Genomic DNA, 20,057 nt, shown 5'->3' with positions numbered 1-20,057 from the left:
TGAAGAGCTCAGGGACAGTGTTCAAGCCCTGAGTTCAAGCCCCATGACCAAAAAAAAAAAAGAAAGAGAGAGAGAGAGAGAGAGAGGAAAGAAGGGAGGAAGGAGTCCTAAGACCTGGAGGAGTAGGGAGATTGGCCCTGAACCCTAAGGAAGGGATCCGGGCAGGAAGCAGCTGCCACAGGCCGGGCCAGCCTGTTCAGAGATGAATTCAGTGCACCCTTTATTCCCGAGGCTGGGGACTTCCTTCTAAGGTGGAGCTGATCTCTCTCCAGCATCCCAGATGTGTCTCCATCAGATTGCAAGCTCCCTAAGTGTGTTCCCCCTCTCTCCCTCCGCCTCCCTCTCCCTGCCTGCTTCACCTCCCCTTCCCTCAGCAGTCTAGCTTTTGTTGCCTGAGGTTAAGAGAAGAACCCCCCCCCACCCAGTTTCGAGCTCAGTGCTAAGATCAAGTATAGTCCAAAGTTAACCTGTGGCTTAAGAAAAACAACAACACACAAAACGTGGGGCTTGAACTCAAAGCCTGGGTGGTCTCTGAGCTGTTTTGCTCAAGGCTGGTGCTCTACCACTTGATCCACAGCTCAATTTCCAGCTCATTTGGTGGCTAGTTGGAGATAGGAGTCTCTCAGATCTGACTGCCCAGGCTGGATTTGAACTGCGATCCTCACATCTCAGCCTCTTGAGGAGCTGGGATTACAGATGTGAGCCATGGGTACCGAGCACTGCTAGGCATTCTGGTAGCCTGGGAGAGGGCAGCCCCTGCGCACAGCCTCACTGTCTCCCAGGGTATCCTGGGCTCCAGACGTTTGGCAAGAGAGCGCTCTGCCAGCTCTGCCCACCGACAGCCCACCCGCCTTCCACATCCAGCTTCAAGCTCACGGGAGGAGCCTGGAAGCAGCCCCGGCTCACACCTGCAGGTGGCAGGGGACACCTCGCTCATGCTCACCCTGACCCCCTGCCGCTTGTGGCTCCCGCTTTGCGCTGCCCACCGGGACTCCCCAGGACTGCTGGGGCAAGCGCCGCTCTGCTGCATGCCCTTCGTGCTTCTCATCCTTCCTCCTCCTCCTCCCATCAGGCCCTGCAGCGTCCCCACACGCTCCAGTGCCCACAGCACCCGGGGCAGCCAATGTCTGTGGATGAATTGGGACACATGTGGAGGCTGCAGGAGGGGGGGCTCTGCCCGGAACCCTAAGATCACGGGAGAATGGGGTGTGAGGCGTGAAGGGCGCAGTCTGGCTCTCTCCCTTGCCACTCTGCCATGCGCGGGCATGGCAGAAGGGCACCAGGGGCAGACAGCAGAAGATCACAGGGCAGATGGCTAGGAGGGGAGCTGGGAGAGTTCAGCCAGCCCCTGGGAGGACAGCCACGCATCCCGGAGCTGTCTGGACATCCTCGGCTTCAGCAGAATTCCAAGGTCTGGGAAGGGGACTGTGGATGCGTGAGGAAGCGCGGCCTGCCCCTGCAGGGCCCAGGGTCAGATCCGAGTTCTAGTCTCTGTCCTGTCATCAACTTGCTGGGTGACCTTGGGTAAACCTCTACTTCTCTCTGCCATCAGTGGATACAAGGATGGGGTTGAGTCAGCATGAACTCCAGAGGCTGGGTCAGCCGGGTTGCCAAAAGCACCCGACCCCACTCCATCCCAGCAAAGTGTGGGAGCTGGTCCTCCTGCCCACGCCTCAGGCTGAAGAGGGCAAAGTGGGGACCCAGGCCTCCTCTGCCCTCTGCCTGCCCTCTCTTCAGGGGCCCCCCTCCCCTCTGTCCTAGAGCAGGCAGGCTGCCAGCGAGGAGAATCAGCAGCTATGACAGAGCTCCCGAGTCAGGATGACTCAGATTCAGTCACTCTCGACAGGAATAAGAAAAAGGAGCCGCTCTTTCTCCGTAGCCCCAGGCCACCCAGGACAGAACCAGAGCCTGGTCACAGGCAAGGACAGAGTGCAGCAGGCTGGCATCCGTGGAATAACAGGACGGTCCTTCAGAGCTACCTCAGCAAGGCCAGACTGGAGGGCAGAGCGTGGGGGGCGGGGGGGTGCTCGGAGTAGCTGTCGGGGAACCCAGTCCTCATTCGTCACACCATAGGGGCTTTAGACATGTCCATCATTCCAAAGTCTTCAGGCTGGGTGCGGGGCAGGTGGGGTGACAGGGCGCCCAGTTCGTGTTGTCTCCACTCCCGCTGTCATTCCTCAGGATCCAGGGGGCGAAACAACGCCAAGACCCCCGCCATCGGAGGGTACACTGCATCCCCTTGGGTAAAACGGCATCCGATTTGACCCCACATCCTCCTCCCAGGTGACTTTCAATCAAATCATCTCTAGATGATTTCTAATCCAACGCAGATGCTGTGTAAAGAGTTGTTCTGAATTATGTCGGAAATGATGACAAGTACAAAGCCTGTTTATGATCAGTACAGACAAAGTATGATTTTTTGGGGGGGGTTTGGATATTTTCAATGTACAATTGGCTGAATCCACAGAGATGCAAAAATCCATGATCCATGGTATAGAAGGCCAACTGTATCTATTTCTAGCCTTAAGTACTTTTTTTGGGGAGGTGACAGTACTGGGGCTTGAACTCAGGGCCTGGACACCACCCCTGAGCCTCTTTGCTCAAGGCTAGTGCTCTAGCACTTTAGCCACAGCTCCAGTTCTGGATTTTGGGTGGTTAACTGGAGATAAGAATCTCACAGAAAAGCTGGGCACCAATGGCTCATGTCATGCTACTCAGGAGGCTGAGATCTGAAGGCTGAGGTTTGCAGCCAGCTGGAGCAGGAAAATTCATGAGACTCTTATCTCTAATTAATCACAGAAAAAGCTGGAAGTGGCGCTGTAGCTCAGGTGGTAGAGTGCCAGCCTTGAGCAAAAGGAGCTCAGAGGCAACACCCAGGCCCAGAGTTCAAGCCCTAGGACCGGCAAAAAAAAAAAAAAAAAAAAGCACCTCAGTTTCCTGTCAGGGCTGGCTTGGAGCTGTGAGCCTCCTGAGTAGCTGGTATTACAGCTGTGAGCCACCGGTGCTTCACGCAGCCAAGCTGACTTCTTGTCACCAGACATCTCTGCCTCTCAGAGCCTCCCGTCTACCTCAGCAATGGACGGGGTCCTGTGCACAGCTCTCCCACCGGGCCACTAAAATGAATTAGTTTGCTTTAAGCCCCAAATGCCAAAGTCGCCCCACCCTCCCTTCCCCTAACCTTCAGGTGCTGGAGGCCTGAGGTCAGAGGTCCATCCTCTCCCCCAGACCCTTGCCCAGGGCAGAGGCCACAGGTGAGCCGGATGGGGATCATGGAGGCGGGGCCTCCTTGCAGGTAATAGTCCCCGCCCCAAGCTCAAGGCCACGCCCCCAGGCCCAGGGCCACGCCCCCAAGTCCTAGCCCTCATCTCTGCAGTCCCTGGCCCCGCCCCCAGGTCATGGGACTGGTTCCCCCCCCTCCCCGCAGTTCAGAGCCCCGTCCCGCGATCCAGGCCCCACCCCACGGTTTTGGGCTCCTCCCCTAGGCTCAGGGCTGTCCCCGAGGTCCAGAGCCCCGCCCCGCAAAGCCCCGCCCCCAGGCCCAGGGCCCCGCCCCCACATCCAGACCCCACCCCCGCGGCACAGAGCTCCTCCTCCAGGCTTAGAGCTCCACCCCTACGGCCCAGAGCCCCGCCCCCAGCGTCCAGACCCCGCCCCCGCGGCACAGAGCTCCTCCCCCAGGCTCAGGGCTCCGCCCCCACCGTTCAGACTCCCGCCCCCGCGGCACAGAGCTCCTCCCCCGGGCTCAGGGCTCCGCCCCCGCAGTGTTACCGCCCCTTGGCGGCCTGGAGCTCGGCGACCGGGACGCGGCTGAGGTAGCGGCGGAAACGAGGACGACCCGGGGAGGAGCCGAGGCCGAGCTGCGCGGACCCCAGGCGCCCCCGGCTCCCGCCCCGCGCCCCCCGGCCCGCGTAGACATGAGCGCCCAGCGGCCCGACGCACCCGAGGCGCAGCGGCCCGGCCCCGCGGCCCCGTGATGGGCTCCTGCGTGTCGCGAGGTGAGGGGCGGCGGCGGGCGCGGTGGGGGTCGGGGGCCAGCCCGCCGCCCCGGCCGCCGGAAGGGAGCCGGGGGTGGCGCCCGCCCTTCGCGGCCGGCTGCACCCGGGGGAAGGCGGGGGGGGGGGTTGGACGCGGGGCGGGCCGGTGGGGGCGGCGCGGGAGCGCGCGGCGTCCCCGCACCGGCCTCGCCTCGACGCCCCCGGCAGGTGGCATGAAGCCGGCCGGGTGCCAGGCCTCCCTCCTTCCCGGCGCCACACACCCCCTGCGGTGGCGGGACGCGGCCGCGCTTCCCGCTTCCCCGCAGGCCCGGGGCCGGGAGGACGAGCAGACCCTCCTCTCCGCCCCGCCCCCTTCCTTCCCCTCCCCACGCCCCAGTGGCGAGGAGGGGTTAGGGTGGGGAAGAGGTCACGGAGAAGGTGCTCCTCTGCCCACCCTCACCCGACTCCTCATCCCGACCCCTGTCCTTAGAGGACAGGGAGGGGCCTTTCTCTTTGTCTCTGACCCGATACCCTTGGCAATCACCAAGGTAGTACCAAAGAGCCGCAGTGACTGGGAGGGGGGGTGGGGGTCAGGGGTCAGGCTTCCAGGGGGCGGGACCTGGCATGGTGGACCTAGATTCCCCTCCTGAGCAACGTTTTGGTAAAGAGATCTGGTGGAAGTCCTTCCAACTCACTCCTCACCCACTGGGTGTGTGTGGGAGGGGCGTGGGCTTTGGCTCAAGCTCTGAAGGCCTAGGTCAAATCCATTGGCACCAACCACAAGGTCTTGTGTGTGGGGGGGATACCACCCCACCTATCACTCTCAGTAGCTTAACTCAGGTGCAGACCAAGGAGCCCACCTGGACAGGGGTGCTGACCAGATTCTAAAGGGGACCTCAGTGGTGTAAGGGTGCTGAGGAAGGAGCACCCTTTCCCTGTCCTCTAGAGACTCTGGGGCTCTGCTCACTAAGGGAGGGCATTTGGGGAAGTGGCTTTCTGGGAGGTGTCAGAAGTGGGGTCCTGGGTGGAAGGCAAGGGGCAGGGGCAGGCTGTGTGATGTTGGATGTCTCGTGCACTGAGGGGATCTTGTGAGGCCTTGTCCAGTAGGAGCAGTCCAGCACAGCCCCCTGTCTGGGAGGACTGCGGCTGCACAGGAGGGCAGGGCAGCGTCCAGAGTGGAAAGTGCTGAGGGTCTGTGTCAGGCCCCAGGTGCTCGGAAACACTTGAAGGCTTTGGGCAACCTCTGGTGGGGTCAGCTCAGGTCACGGGGTCTTGATGCTTCCTTAGGGACCATGCCCCCTTCCCTCTCACCTGGCCACCCCATGCCAGGTGCCATGGGGACCCACTCCCAGCTAGGCTGACCTGTACTCCACCAAGCACAAGACAAGCCAGAAAGGAAGGGATGACTGCCAGGTCCCACTGCAAGGCCGAGGAGGCCCGGCTCCTCTGCCCCCTGCTCAGTGCTCCCTGTATGCCTGATTCCCTACCACTTGAGACACTTCTGGCCTTTGAACCGCGATCCTCACATCTCAGCCTCCTGAGTAGCTAGGATTATAGGCGTGAGCCGCCAGTGTCCAGCCTGCCAGGGCTGTTTGTGGTCACACTGCCTCTCCACCTTTCCTTCTGCACCTTGGGCTTTGTAGTGTCACCCCAGATCTAGCTGTGTATTCTGGTCTGCTTCTCTCCTAAGAGGATGGGGCCCCTGAAGTCCCAACATGAACCAGGCAAGCTGGATGGAGGGAAAAGTTAATGTGGACAAACCTGGAAGAGTGTTCCAGAATTGGGTGTGTGCCTGACTGGCCCACCAGAGGCCACCCACTCCTGTAATTATCCCTAATGCTGCCTGAGTGCTTACAGCTTACCAGGTATTAGTCTGAGAAATTTAGATGCGGAAAGCTAGCTGATTATATAGTATCATAGTCTTCATTTAAAAAAATGGGGAAACAGAGGCAGAAAGGCAGGTCAGCGACTTTTCCCGGGCCTCATAGGTAGGAAACAGCAAAGCCATGACTTCAACCCTGGCATGCTGGCTCCATATTTAGGTCCCCGGGCCTCAGCACCACAAAGTCAGTCCTCAGCCCTGCTGCCTGAATCCCACTTGCTCTCTACATCAGGTATTAATAACATCCCCCATGCAGCAACGACTTACATAGTCAGAGTCTAAAGGGAAGGCCGGGGACTGTGGGCCTTGTTCTTGGAGCCTGTGGCCACCCAGGCCTGCCCAGCTCAACTGCCCCATCCCGCAACTCCAGGCCACACCAGGGACAGAAAGAGACAGAGACCCCATCCAGCAGTTACCTTCTGCATAGTGTGCTGAGAGATCACAAGGGCTGGGCCTGCCCAGAGCTGACCAGCAGGGGTTCAAATCCCTACTCTACCATTCCCCAGCTGTATGACCTCTACCAACTCCTTAACCTTGTATGTGAGTCTCAGTTCTCACCTCTAAGATGCCAATAGGATTGCAGGCAGGCGTCAGTGTCTCCTGCCTGTAATCCCAGCTTCTCAGGAGGCTGAGATCTGATGAGTGGGGCTTGAAGCGAGCTCTGACAGGAAGGTCCATGAGATGCTTACCTCCAATCTACTGCCAAAAAGTGGGCAGTAGAGCTGTGGATCAAAGGGTAGAGTGCCAGCCTTGAGCAAAACAGCCAAGTGAGAGGACAAGGCCCTGAGTTCAAGCCCCATAGCAGCGTGCACGCACGTGCACGCACACACACACACACACCCTTATGACATCGTGTGTGTGTCACGATGTCACAGGGTGGTGTGTGTGGAGGGGGAGCAGGTAGGGAATTCAGTGGCTTGATTCATGCAAAGCATCCAGACCAGTATCTGCCACACTACTTGCCTTCCTTAGCTAGTCTCCTTTGTAGTTCGTGTTATTAGCTTGGGTGCAGATGCTGATGGTGCAGACACTCAGGCGGATCCAGACCTTGGCTGGAAAGGGAGCTTGGAGCCCCTCCTGTCTCCCTGGGGAAGGGGTGGGTAGCAGGCGCTCATACCAAGGCCATCAGAAATGTGATTGGGACCAGATGATGGCACCAAACGCTGTCATAGCCAGGAGCTATTTTGCGCTCATTATCTATTTTTAAGCTGTCATTTGTTGGGAGCTTACCCCGAGCCAGGCTGGGCTGAGCCTTTGCTCTCCTGACCTAGTTAGTTCTGCTTCAACTCTAGGAGGGAAGTGGGCTCAGAGAGGGAAAAAGCCCCGCCTCAGGTCACCAGCCAGGGCATGCAGAGGCAGACTGGAATCCAGGTCTTTGGGACTTAGGGCTAAGTGGGAAACCTCTGCCTTTGCTTTCCTGGGTCCCCCCTCCCCCCCCACAGAGGTACTCTTGGTCTCCATGCATGGCTGGACCTTCAAGACAACTTTCTGGAATAATTCGAGGGGCTTTTTTTTTCACCCCCCTTTTCTGGTCCTGGGGCTTGAACTCAGGGCCTGGGTGCTGTCCCTGAGCTTTGGTGCTCAAAGGATAGCACTCTGCCAATTGAACTACAGCTCCACTTCTGGCTTCTTGGTGGTTAATTGGAGAGCAGAGTGTCAGACTGTTTTGCTGAGGCTGGCTTCTAACTGCGATCCTCAGACCTCAGCCTCCTGAGCAGCGAGGATAATAGTTGTGAGCCGCCAGTGTGGCTTTCAAGGGGATTTTGTTAGGCCTGGGGCCCCCTGACCACAGCTAGTGGCAACAGATACAGAAGAAAGAGGAACTGAATGTCCGCCCCTTCTCTCCAGCCCCTGCCCTTGGCACTGTGGCCTCTGCCTGCCCCCTCCTGCCCCAGTTTTATCCTCCGGACTAGGCCCGCCCTGGGGATCTCTAGTGCTCTGGGTACTGGAGCAGAAACCAGAGTCTGAGATTTTTCTTCTGGAAGCTCAGATACTTTCCAGGCATTGGTTTCCCCATCTGCAAAGTAGGCATCATAATACTCTGCAGGGTAAGAGCCAAGAGAGGACGAGCAGTCCTGGGACAGACAGCAAACCTCTGTAGGCCAGCTTTGGTCCATGAGGGCTGCTACCGTCGGGGGGCAACCCTGGAAGGCTGCCTGGAGGCAGTGAGGTTAGAGAAGTGTATTCAAGGAGCGGCCCTGCCTGCTCAGTGGGGACGGACCAAGCCCCACGCAGGCCTGGCACCCAGCAGCTCAAGGACCTGGGCGGCGGTGGCAGTGACCCCATCCTGCCTCAGCCACAGGTGCTGGGGGAGAGTGGAGGGGGCCGGGCTGCCGGTGAGGACGCACACACAGCCCGGCTCCCGGCATGCTGTGTGGTCACGGTGTGGTTCCAAGACCTTGGCCGTCTCTGGGCTACTGGGGAGGAGTGTGGAGGCCCGGCCCTCTCTGCCCTCCTGCGCCTGGAACTCTCTGCTCCCAAATGGCCGCCGGCACGCTCCCTGGCTCCTGGGAGACCCTCCCGGGATCGAGGGTCACTATGGTGACTCATGGGCCGGGACCCAGAGCCCCAGGGACCAGCTCTGGATGGGCCCGCAGTGGGGGAGAGCAGCCGGCTGCAGGCTCACCTGGAGGACAAGCCAAGAAGATCAGGCTGGAAACTTTTTGCAGTAAGACAGGGTTTAGGTTAGACATCAGAAGGGACTGACAGGGAGATTAGGCTATAAATCTGATCAAGAGGCTTGCACAGGAAGGCCAAAGGCCTCCTTCATACACAAAGGGGATGCTCTGGTGGCAGAGCGATGGAGGGGACCTCTAATCGGTACCCGTCTCCTTGAAGGGTCAAGATGCCCTCTTCTCGTTGTCATGACAACCAGAGGCCCATCCCTGCTGTGGGCAGGGGAGGAGGGGGTGGGACCAGACCCAGAAAGGGGCCTCAGCCCTTGAGGCCAAGGGAAAGGGTGTCCCCACGGCTCTCTCGGGAGAGGGCTCTGCCACCAAGGCAGGTGCTTGCGCTCCCCCCAGCCTCCACCCAACAGGAAACTGTGTTTTTCCAGTTGCCAGCGGTGGTGACGCGGCTGGGTCCCAGCTGGGCTGAACGCAGCCTGTGATTTCACCCTGGCTGGTTCATTGCCTGACGTCTCCATGGCAACCTGTCTGTGACATCAAGGGGCTGAAGTCCTCTAGGGCACCCAGTAGCCCCAGGCTGGGCCAGGGAGCCAGGGGATTGGGGCCCACCCCGCCTCAGGGGACGGCCCCGCCCCCACGGGGTCCCTGGGGAGCCTTGGTATCCCCGGTCACCCCCCTCCTGCCGCCTCAGTGCTGGCTCCCCTCCCCTCCCCGCTGGCCTCCTCCGTGCTCCGCAGCTTGCTGGACTGCCAGGAGCACTGGCCAGCTCTTCTCAGAGGTCCCAGGCCCAGCCTGAAGCCAGCCCTGGCTTTGCACAACATACAGAATTTCTGGAAGCTTTGAAAGTGAAGAAGTGTGTGGGGCGCCGGTGGCTCACACCCGTCATCCTAGCTACTCAGGAGGCTGAGGTCTGAGGATGATGGTTCAAAGCCAGCCTGGGCATTGAAAAGTCTGTGACACTCTTATCTCCAATGAACCACCAAAAAAGCTAGACGTGGAGCTGTGGCTCAAGAGGTCGAGCACTAGCCTTGAGCAAGAAAAAGCTCAGGGATAGTGTCCAGGCCCAGAGTTCAAGTCCTAGGACTGGCATGCGCACATGTATGCACACACACACATACACACACACGTACACACACATGTACACACACACGTACACACACATCTTTTAGAAGTTTTTCTTTGAGATAGGGTCTTACCATGTAGCCCAGACTAGCCTGAAACCCTCACTCCTCCTGCCTCAGCCTCCACAAGGCTGGGATTATAGACATGCACTACTGTACTCAAACACACCTTTCAAACTCTTTTGTCTGGACCTCTAGGAGTAAATACATTGTACCTTCTAAGGCCTAGAAGTGTACTTCAAATGGCAGAGCATCTACCTAGGTAGATGCTGTGTTCAAATCCAAGTACTGCCAAAAAGAAGAGAAAACACTATACATCATGATCCAGAAAAATCTGATTTGGGGGGTGGGGGTAGCCAGTACCAGGGCTTGAACTCAGCTTCAGGATGTTCTTCCTTAGCTATTTGCTCAAGGTTGGCATACTACCACTTGAGCCACAGCTCCACTTCTTTTTTTTTTATTAATTGAACATAAATTTTTTTACAAGGTGTTGTGCAAAGAGGGTGCAGTTACATAGTAGGGCAGTGTGTACATTTCTTGTGATATCTTACAACCTGTTTTTCCATCCCTTGTCTAGGTCAGGTAGACACATATGCAATATACAATGTATCAAGCACATATACAGTGTTCACAGACTTGGTCTCTCCGTCTCCCTTTGTTAACAGTCATATATCAGGGAGATCATGCCCCTTTGTTTTCTGTGTTCTAGGCTTGTCTCACTCAACATTATTTGTTCGAGTTCTGACCATTTCCCTGCGAATAACAATATTTCACCATTCCTAATCGCTATGTAGTATTCCATTGTGTATAAGTACCATATTTTTTGGATTCATTCGTCTATGGAGGGGCATCTGGGTTGTTTCCATATTTTGGCTATTGTGAATTGTGCCGTGATAAACATGGAAGTACAAATGTCTTTTTGATATCTTGGGTTTTGCACAGCTCCACTTCTGCCTTTTTGGTTAACTGGAGATAAAAAGGCTCACACTTTTTCCCTCCAGGCTGGCTTCAAACCATGATCCTCAGGTCTCAGCCTCCTGATTACAGATGTGTCACTGGCATCTAGTGTAGAAAAATCTTACGGCACATGTGTGCACACTCTTGTGCATGTAGCTTAACAGAAACCCTGCATGTCACTAGAAACCCCACCTGCTGTGCAATCCCCCTGGGCTCCAGTTCTTCCTCAAACCCCTTTGGGGTGCTGGGGTTTCAGCGTGGGGCTTTGCACAAAGCAGGTGCTCTATCCCATGGGCCATACTTCCATCTATTTTTTTTTCTGGTAGTTAATTGGAGATATGAGTCTCACCAACTTTCCTGCCTGGGCTGGCTTTGAACCATGATCCTTAGATCTCAGCCTCTTGAGTAGCTAGGGTGATAGGTGTGAGCCACGGTGCCTGGCTGAGAACCTTCTTTAAAAACAAATTTAGAAAATTGTTTTGATGTTTCTGGGGTTTGAACTCAGGGCCTCGGGGCTGGGAATATGGCCTAGTAGCAAGAGTGCTTGCCTCCCATACATGAAGCCCTGGGTTCGATTCCCCAGCACCACATATACAGAAAATGACCAGAAGTGGCGCTGTGGCTCAAGTGGCAGAGTGCTAGCCTTGAGCAAAAAGAAACCAGGGACAGTGTTCAGGCCCTGAGTCCAAGGCCCAGGACTGGCCAAATAAATAAATAAATAAAAATAAAAATGTAGTGAACTCGGGGCCTCACACTTGCTAAGCTGGTGCTCTATGGCTTGAGTCATGCTTCCAATCCTTTTGCTCTGGTTGAGATAAGGTCTTGCTTTTTGCCCAGATCTTAATTCTACTGTGGCAGGGATTCTGGACATTTTCTATGGTGCCCCAGCATTTTCTGTTGAGATTGGGGTCCTGAGAACTTTATTCCCTCAAACCACAATCCTCCCGATCTCAGCCTCCCAAGTCACTGAGGTTACAGGCGTGAGCTAGCACATCTAGCTCCTTCCGATCTCTTCTGTGTACTAAATCCAGTGCAGCTTGGCCGAAACGTTTACCTTGTACCTCGCATCCAGGTCAATGCTTGCCTTCTCCCTGCCCCCCCACCCCCGCCCCCGCCCCAGGCAGGAGTGGCTGCGATGAGGGCCACACGGACCCACTGCCCCTCTTAGACACCCCCTCTCCTCCGGAATGTGGGGTCCGGCGTGAGGGGCAGAGAAGAAAGGGCCAAGATAGTTGTATTTCTCTGGAGCTCTCTAACTAACCTTGGCTGGCAGTGGGGTTCTCTATGTGGCAGATGCCCAGATATTCTTGCCTTCCTCCTTAAAGAGCACCTAGGACCTGCCGGGGCTCTGACCGGTAAGAGGCAGACACGCCTTGTGCCACCGTGCTCTGGGCGCTGTGTAGTGACGCAGGCCGGGTGTTGGGGAAGGGTCAGCCGCCATGTTAAGTAGGGTGGTTGAGGTGGAGATCACAGAGATGACAGCGCTTGAGCAGACTGAATGGAGCAAGAGGGGGTTGAGGTGGAGATCACAGAGATGACAGCGCTTGAGCAGACTGAATGAAGCAAGAGGGGAACCTGCAGCCATCTGGGAGGAGAGAGTCCCAGATGATGGGAGAAAACAGCAAGGACAAAGGCCCTGAGACTGCGGGGGGGGGGGGGGGGCCGCTGGGCGTGTCTCCTGGAAGACTGGAGAAGTGGAGATGGGAGCTTGCTGAGAAAGCCCATCCTCTGGGTAGCAGGGGTGGGTTCGGCCCATCCACGACCACCGGATGTCTTTGTACTTTTCTGTGACCTCTCTAGCTTCTTTCTTTGGCATTTTGTATTTTTTACTGTGGCAATTAATAACTTTCTTGGTTACTACTAGATACAATGTTTATGAGGTGAGCACTTTTACCACTAGGCCATATTCCCAGCCCCATAGATACAATGTTTATTATTTTGTAGCTGTTGTGAATAGGTTTGCATTCTTGGATTCTTAGCAGGAGTTTTTTTTCTTTTCTTCTTTTGTTTTGTTTTTGTTGCCAGTCCTGGGCCTTGGACTCAGGGCCTGAGCACTGTCCCTGGCTTCTTTTTGCTCAAGGCTAGCACTCTACCACTTGAGCCACAGCTCCACTTCTGGCTTTTTTCTATATATGTGGTGCTGAGGAATCGAACCCAGGGCTTCATGTATACAAGGCGAGCACTTTACCACTAGGCCATATTCCCAGCCCGAGTTTTTTCTTTTCCTCTACTTATTCCTCCCTCCCTCCCTCCCTTCCTTAGGGTCTGGGCACTGCCCCTGAGCCTCTTTGTGCTCAAGGCTAGTGCTCTACTGCTTGAGCCATGGCACCACTTCTGGCTTTTTTTTTTTTAGTTTATTGAAGATAAAAGTTTGACAGACTTTCCTGCCTAGCCTGGCTTTGAACTGTGATCCTTAGATCTCAGCCTCCTGAGTAGCTAGGATGACAGTTGTGAGCTACCAGCACCAGGCTCTTTCCTTCTTTTTTTCCTAGTCCTGCTGGGAACTGAACCCGAGACTTCCTCCTTAACTAGACATACACCAGATCACTGAGCTAGGGTTCGCCAGTTCCCAAGCCCTCTTCTTCCTCTTACTTAGATCTCTCTCTCTCTCTCTCTCTCTCTCTCTCTCTCTCTCTCTCTCTCTCTCTCTCTCTCTCTCTCTCTCTTCCTTTATTGCCTAGGCTGGTGATCTTCAACTCCTAGGCTCCAGTGATCTTCCTGCTTCACCTTCCTGAGTACCTGGGATTATAGGCATGAACTACTTGGCTTATTAAGCAATTAATTTTTGTATGTTGATCTTTAAATTTTTATTGTTGCCAGTCCTGGGGCTTGGACTCAGGGCCTGAGCACTGTCCCTGGTTTCTTTTTGCTCAAGGCTAGCACTCTACCACTTGAGCCACAGCGCCACTTCTGGCTTTTTCTATATATGTGATGCTGAGGAATCGAACCCAGGGCCTCATGTATGCAAGGCAGGCATTCCACCACTAGGCCATATTCCCAGCCCTAAAATTTTTTTATTGTTATTATAAGGATGATGTACAGAAAGGTTACAGTTACATAGTCAGGTAATGAGTACATTTCATTCTGGACAGTGTCGCCCCTTTCCTGTATGTTGATCTTATATCCTGCAATCTTACTGGCTTTATCAGTTCAACAGATTTTCTGGTTTATATATAGTTTATTTATGTATGCATATATAATCGACTATATCTACAAATAAGGACGGGTGGATTTCTGCCTTTGGGTATGGGACACTCTTTACTTTTTTCTCCTCTCTGATTGCTCTCATTGGGTCTGAGCTTTCCTAACCGTCTCCCATCATTCTGATTTCCAGATCTGTTCACAAGTGCCCACAAGGATTGCCCTATGCCCCAGGGCTCGGAGCTCCTGAACGCCCCTCTGCCCTCCAGCTGCCCAACGTTCCCTCCAGACCATGTCGCTGGCAAGGTGACTGCTCGCTTACCACTCCTCCTCCTGCCCATCCCCTGGGGCCTGGCTTGTCCCCAGCCAGTCCCCTCTGGGAACGGTAGCCATTCCAAGCTCTTCTCTTTCCTGCTACACTCAGGGTAGAGCAGGGGGAGGGGGAGAGGCAGGGGAGGCCTGGGGTGGGTGTTCAGCAGATGAGGATCTGAATTAGACTGGGCATCCAGGAGCAGCTCAGGCTTGTTTAAAAAAAAAAAAACAATCTCCCCAAAAGGCTTCACAGACACTAACTGGGCTCCTGGAGCGGCCGGCCCTCAGCGGCAGGCCCCTCCCTGCCCGTGGAGAACGGAAGGACTGGGTGTGCAGCTGGGGAGAGGCAGAAGGAAGGCTTTGCTAGGGTCCAACCCCTGATGGGCAACCCTGGCCAGGGACACCGGTCCCAACCTGCCAGTTGATACTTTGCTTTTTAAATTTTTTTTTTTGTGTATGTGTGTGTGCCGGTCCTAGAGTTTGAACTCTGGGCCTGGGCATTGTCCCTAGGCTTCTTTCTGTTCAAAGCTAGTGCTCTACCACATGAGCCATAGCTCTACTTCTGGCTTTTTCTTGTTGATTAGCTGGAGATAAGAGTCTCACAGCCTTTCCTGCTTCAGCTGGCTTTGAACCACAATCCTTAGGGCTCAGCTTCCTGAGTAGCTAGGATGACAGGTGTGAGCCACCAGCTCCCAGCTTGATAGAGTACCTTGTAAAGCATTATACCCCGTGATCGCTGTGCTGGGCACTCTGCCTGCCTGCACCCGTAGTTTATAGTTTACAGATTACGTGTTAGCCCTCCTGTGAGGATAATGTCACTGTCACCTCCTCAGAGGGCGAAGCTAACATCCTGAGAGGTTAACTCGCTCATCTCCAGACGCCCGGCTAGGAAATAAATTCAGCACTCCATCAGTGGGGTCTGATCTGGCCCTGTGCCCAGTGCCCCTGTAGCCCTCCTGGTTTCCCCACATGCCAGGGGTGGCAGGACATGACCCATGGGTGGCCAGACCCTGCTCTCTGACCCCCAGCACCCCCAGGGCCTCCTGGACTCGGCCATCGCTGGCACAGTGAGCCGGCCCTGCCTGACCCCCTTTCTCCTCTTGCTTTAGGACAAACAGATGGAATTCTGTTGGGACCCTTGGCAGGTCAGTGCACTTACTGTCCCTGTTCTGGCCAGTCCAGATGGCACCCCTGCTCCTCCCTCCACTGGGCCTAGGCCCACAGTCTTGCCAGCCCTGGGGGAGGGGGCCGGGGGGAGAGGGCAGGATCTCTTGGCTTTCCCGGTGCTGCTGCTCCTGCCCACCACCCAAGGGCTCCACGTGCTGGCAATGGCCATGCGTTGGGGTGTCCTCTGGCCGTCTGGGCCTCCTGCTTACACTGTCCCTCCTTTCCTACAGAGGTGCTTCCAGACCACCAATGGCTACCTGTCCAGCTCTAGAGCCTGCTCCAGCAACTACAGCGTGGCAGCCCTGGCCACCTCGTCCCTTGTGGGTAGGTGCCAGCTGTCCCTCTCTCGCTCTGGGACTTTCCTCCTTCCATCCCTGACTCTACGACTTTGAGCCACAGCACCACTTCTGTTTTTCTGGTGGTTAAATGGAGATAAGAGCCTCTCAGACTTTCCGCTGGCTGTAAGCCTTGATCCTCAGATCTCAGCCTCCTGAGTAGCTAGGATTATAGGCGCCCAGCTCAGCTTTTTGGTGGTTAATCGGAGACTAGAGTCTCGACTTCCCTGTCCCAGCTGGCTTCCAACTACGATTCCCAGATCTCAGCCTCTGGAGTGGCTAGGATTACAGGCGTGAGTCACCCGTACCTGGCAGATTCAACCTTTTCTAAATGCCTGACTCCAGACTGGGTTCCTGCTCCTAGGGATTGATTACATTTCTGGGTTCTCTGAGGGTTTGGGGTGTTCAGATGGTCCGGGGTGTCTGTCTGTCTGTCTGTTTGTCTGTGTGGTCTCCCAGCCTCTCTGTCCCTCCCTCCCCCCGCCCCCGGGCTGTGTTCCCTGGAGGCTGAGGAGGGAGTTGTGTGTTGAGGGACTGCTCTGAGGGGCCCCATAGGAACTGTGGGGCAGGGGTGGAGGCAAGGCGCAGCCAAGATGAGGGGCCCCTCCCTGCCCCACTCCCCGCCATTGCCACAGGACCCACTCACAGAACCCATGGTCCTGGGAGCACAGGTAGCTGGACTTGATATCACCCTGTTGTCCACCAGTCCTTGGCTGCCCCTGAGGAGACCCTGCCACCTCGAGGGCATTTCTTTTTTGTTTTGTTTTTGCCAGTCGTGGGCCTTGGACTCAGGGCCTGAGCACTGTCCCTGGCTTCTTCCCGCTCAAGGCTAGCACTCTGCCACTTGAGCCACAGCGCCGCTTCTGGCCGTTTTCTGTATATGTGGTGCTGGGGAATCGAACCTAGGGCCTCGTGTATCCGAGGCAGGCACTCTTGCCACTAGGCTATATCCCCAGCCCCCCGAGGGCATTTCTGATGCAGCAGAGCCCAAAGCTGGGGTGCTTCTCCACCAAAGGGTGCAGGCGGGGAGCTGTGGGGTGGGGTTGGGCCTCTGCCCCATTGCCCCACGGCACTTTCCAAGCCGCCCAGCCCACCAGCCATGAACCAGAGCTTTGCCCAGCCCACCTCAGCCGTCCCCGTCCCCAGAGGCCTCCCTACGCACCGCCACCGAGACACACAGCTGCCTGCCACCTTCCCTTCCCCACCGCAAAGCCGGAGGCCAGCGTCCCAGCTTGGAGATGAAGCTTCCGCTCTGCCGTCCCTGCCCCGCCCATGTTCCCGGCCCCCTCCCCGCCTCTGACACCTGCTGTCTTCCATGGTGCCTTGTTGTCACGGCATGGCTGGGCCTCCAGGCCTCCTGCCCCCACGCTAGCCTCCCCCTGGGACCCTATCCGTCGGCTTGCACATCCAGAGGCCCCGCCCCCTCCCCGCCCTCTGTCCCGCCCTTCCCTGTCTCTTGCTGGGGGCGTCCCTGAAATGCTCCCTCTTTGCCTCTCTCTTGACCCCTTATCCTCCAGTTGGGTCACTCTTCCTAAGTGGCAGGTTTCCCCCGCCGCCCCCACAGCTTGTCCTGCTGTGGCTCTTGATGGCTACCAGGGCATCTGACAGGAAGAGGGGGTGCGGCTGGTCTGAGGAAGAGGCCCCCGTGGGCAGGAATGTCCCTGGCAGGAGGACACGGGCAGGGAGTGGGGTGTGCGTGGCTGGGGCCTCCGAGGGGGGACGGGCACAGGGGTCGGCTGGGCGTGGGGATGGACAGCCGCAGGCCGCCGGGCCATGTGTGGCTCAGCGGTACGGGGCCTTCGCTGGGGTTCACCGTGAAGGTGGGCGCAGTGCATGGGGTGGGCTGAGCGCCCGGAGTGAGAGGGTGGTGGGGCCCTGCACTGGGCTTTCTGCTGGGACCACCACCCCGAGCCCTCCCTGTCCCCCAGGGGTGGTGCAGAGCATCAAGGACCACATCACGAAGCCCACGGCCATGGCCCGGGGCCGCGTGGCCCACCTCATCGAGTGGAAGGGCTGGAGCGCCCAGCGCGCAGACTGGGCGCTGTCCCCCACCGAGGACGAGCGCTACTGCTGCCTCCCGGACGCGCTGCGCGAGGCCCGCTTTGCCGCAGGTCGGTGGGGGCGGGGGCCGGGCTGGGCTCTGCAGGGCGGAGCCGGGGTCTCCCGGCACCCAGCTCGTGCTGTCTAAAGGCACGGGATGGACGGAGCGCCTGGTCGGCTCTTAGATGGCCTCTCCCCCTCTGTCCCCGCTGAGCCAAGCGTCCGTGTCCCCCAGGGGTCGCCGAGCAGTTTGCCATCACGGAGGCCACTCTGAGCGCCTGGTCCTCGCTGGACGACGAGGAACTGAACCCTGAAAACAGCCCCCCGGACGCCCTCCAGCTCCAGGGTATAGCCCGGGACACCACTGTGGGGTGGGCGAAGCAAAGGGGCTGAGCATCTGCCCCAGCACTAGATGCAAGCCTCTCTTCCCCCTCAGTTTCCTCCTCTGTGAAGTGGTCTTGCTGGTCCTTGCCCTGTCCTGTGGCCCAGCAGTGGCCCCGGAAGATTTGTCCAGGGGTCCTGAAGATGCCAGAGCAGCCCTTTGCCTCCTTCGGTCTCCAAAGACTCCATCCTTCACCCTCTAGCCCACTACCCCTGCCCCCCACTGCGGGGCCCGCCCCCTCCCCCCCCTCCCCTCCTTGCTCTTGAGGCAAATCTTCATGACACCCCCTAAGAAGCAGTCTCTACTAGGGACACAGTGATATTGTGAGGTTCAGGAACTCACCCCAGCCAGAGCCTGGGGCTCACCACCAGGCACAGCAGCCACCCTTTCTAGAACCCTGGGGTTCTGGGGTCCTGGGTGCAGCCTGAAGTACTTTATCTCACTTGGTTGTGCCTCTGACCAGCACCCCTTGTCTCAATTCTGAGAATCCAGCCTGCTCTCCACCGCCCTACCCCTCTGCTATGGGGGGAATGGCTCAGAGGGGTTGGGGTGACTTGCAGGGGTGGCGGTGGGGTCTCCGCTCAGCAGTGGCACAGCAGGACTTGGACCCCAGGCTTCTTCTCTCCTCCCCCCGACCCCCTCAATTGCTTTTCCAGACCTGGAGAGCATCTACCTTCAGGACAGCCTTCTGAGCGGCCCCTCGCAGGATGACAGCCTCCTGGCCTTCTCCCCTGGCCTGTCCCCCGACGGCTGGCCCTCCCCGGAGGAGCCTCCCATGGCAGCTGCCAGTGCCCAGCCCCCCAGCCCCGTGCCACATCGACGGCGGCTGCCGGGGGGCCCAGGGCCCGAAAGTGGGGCCCACCTGCAGGGCTCGCTGCCCTCGGTGGACAGCGGCTCCCTCTCAGAGGAGGAGGACGACGTGTTTTACAACTGAAGCCGGGCCCAGCCGGTCTCCCTGCTCCTGGCGGGGGCCCGGGTGGACGGGGGCCACCTTGGCTCTAGCAACCAGCATCCCTCGACCCCTCGGAGACGGCACGGACTGGGTCGCTGCGGGGCTGAGGCTGGCAGCGCTTGTGGGGCTCGCTCAGCCTCTGTGGAGCCTCCCCCTGTGCGGTTGGGGGGGGGGGAGCCATAATTGCCCTTCTCCCTTCCAGGGATTCTGCCCTCAGCCAGCTCAAGGACTCTCAGCAGACACCACAGCTGCCCCCCTCCCACGGGGGGAGGGGGGGACTGACAACCAGGCCCCCAAGCAGACAACCAGGGAAGATGGGGAGATCTATTTGGAGTGGAGCCGGGGACCTGACCTTGAACCTGGGCTCAGCCCTTCCCGTCCTTGCCCTGCTGGTGGCAGGGCTGCCTCTTTGGGTAACTGAGCGCAGTTCCCTGTCCCTTTTCAGTCTCTGGAGGGACCCTCTGTCCCCCACTTCCTTTGTGACCCCCTTCTCACACCTGGGAGGCAGCCCCGGACACCCTCACATTCCCCTAATCCGCCCCCCAATCCCCTGCAGGTTCTCTGGTGACATTAAAGTGGAGGATTTGCCCTGAGTGAACGTGGCCTGGTCTCTGGGGAGGTTGTGTACTGGGCCAATCATCTTGAGGGGAGAGGGGGGCCTTTCCCCTAACCAACATAGCCGAGAGAGATCCCATGAAGGATACCCAGGGCCTGTGGAACCCCAAAGCAGCCAGCCATGGAACCCCACTCTGTCAACCTTGTCACAGCCAAGGAGACTGGTGCCGGGGGCAGGAACTGTGCCACAGTCATGTGACACATGAGGACAGACAGCAGAAGGTCCGCCTGTAGACCCCTTTCTCGCACCATCTCCCTGCCAGGGAGTGGGGGGCTGGGCCGGCCCCGCCTTTGTGGGCACAGGGCGGAGCCTGCAGGGAGGCCGGGGGGGGGGGGGGAACGGCAGCTCTGGGCATCGGCTTTATTTCCTCAGGGCATCTGGCTGGGGACATGGGTGCCCACTCTTGGTGCTGGCACGAACCAATCTCTTCATTCACAAACGGGACGGCAGACGCTGGGCGGCGTCAACCCGCCTCCATTTCCTCTCCATCTCCCACTCTGCACCGCGGTGGGGACAGAGGGCTGTGGGCCCCTCCTTGGGGCGAGAGAAGA

General features: G+C 57.8%; 1 protein-coding gene and 1 long non-coding RNA gene across 3 annotated transcripts; one reads left to right on the top strand and one right to left on the bottom strand.

The window, feature by feature from the left end:
- Positions 1–228: 228 nt before the first annotated feature.
- Positions 229–20,055, bottom strand: LOC125354621. Its single transcript, XR_007211517.1, has 3 exons — positions 19,847–20,055; positions 15,222–15,226; positions 229–239 (listed from the first exon to the last, which is right to left on the bottom strand). It is a non-coding gene; the product is annotated as an uncharacterized LOC125354621 (long non-coding RNA).
- Positions 3,799–19,050, top strand: Fam131c (family with sequence similarity 131 member C). 2 transcript variants are annotated; one of them, XM_048350313.1, is made up of 7 exons: positions 3,799–3,995; positions 13,896–14,008; positions 15,124–15,159; positions 15,412–15,505; positions 17,445–17,627; positions 17,792–17,902; positions 18,595–19,050. In XM_048350313.1, exons 1-7 carry the CDS (start codon positions 3,974–3,976, stop codon positions 18,870–18,872), a joined length of 837 nt encoding a protein of 278 aa, XP_048206270.1. In that variant the 5' UTR covers positions 3,799–3,973; the 3' UTR covers positions 18,873–19,050. The 2 variants fall into 2 exon arrangements, with proteins under 2 accessions (XP_048206270.1, XP_048206271.1); XM_048350314.1 differs by lacking the exon at positions 15,124–15,159.
- Positions 20,056–20,057: the final 2 nt, after the last annotated feature.

Source organism: Perognathus longimembris, chromosome 7, assembly GCF_023159225.1.
Source record: "Perognathus longimembris pacificus isolate PPM17 chromosome 7, ASM2315922v1, whole genome shotgun sequence".
Classification (NCBI taxonomy): domain Eukaryota; kingdom Metazoa; phylum Chordata; class Mammalia; order Rodentia; family Heteromyidae; genus Perognathus; species Perognathus longimembris.
The sequence above is the reverse complement of the archived record's forward strand: the minus strand, read 5'-3'. Positions and strand labels throughout refer to the sequence as shown.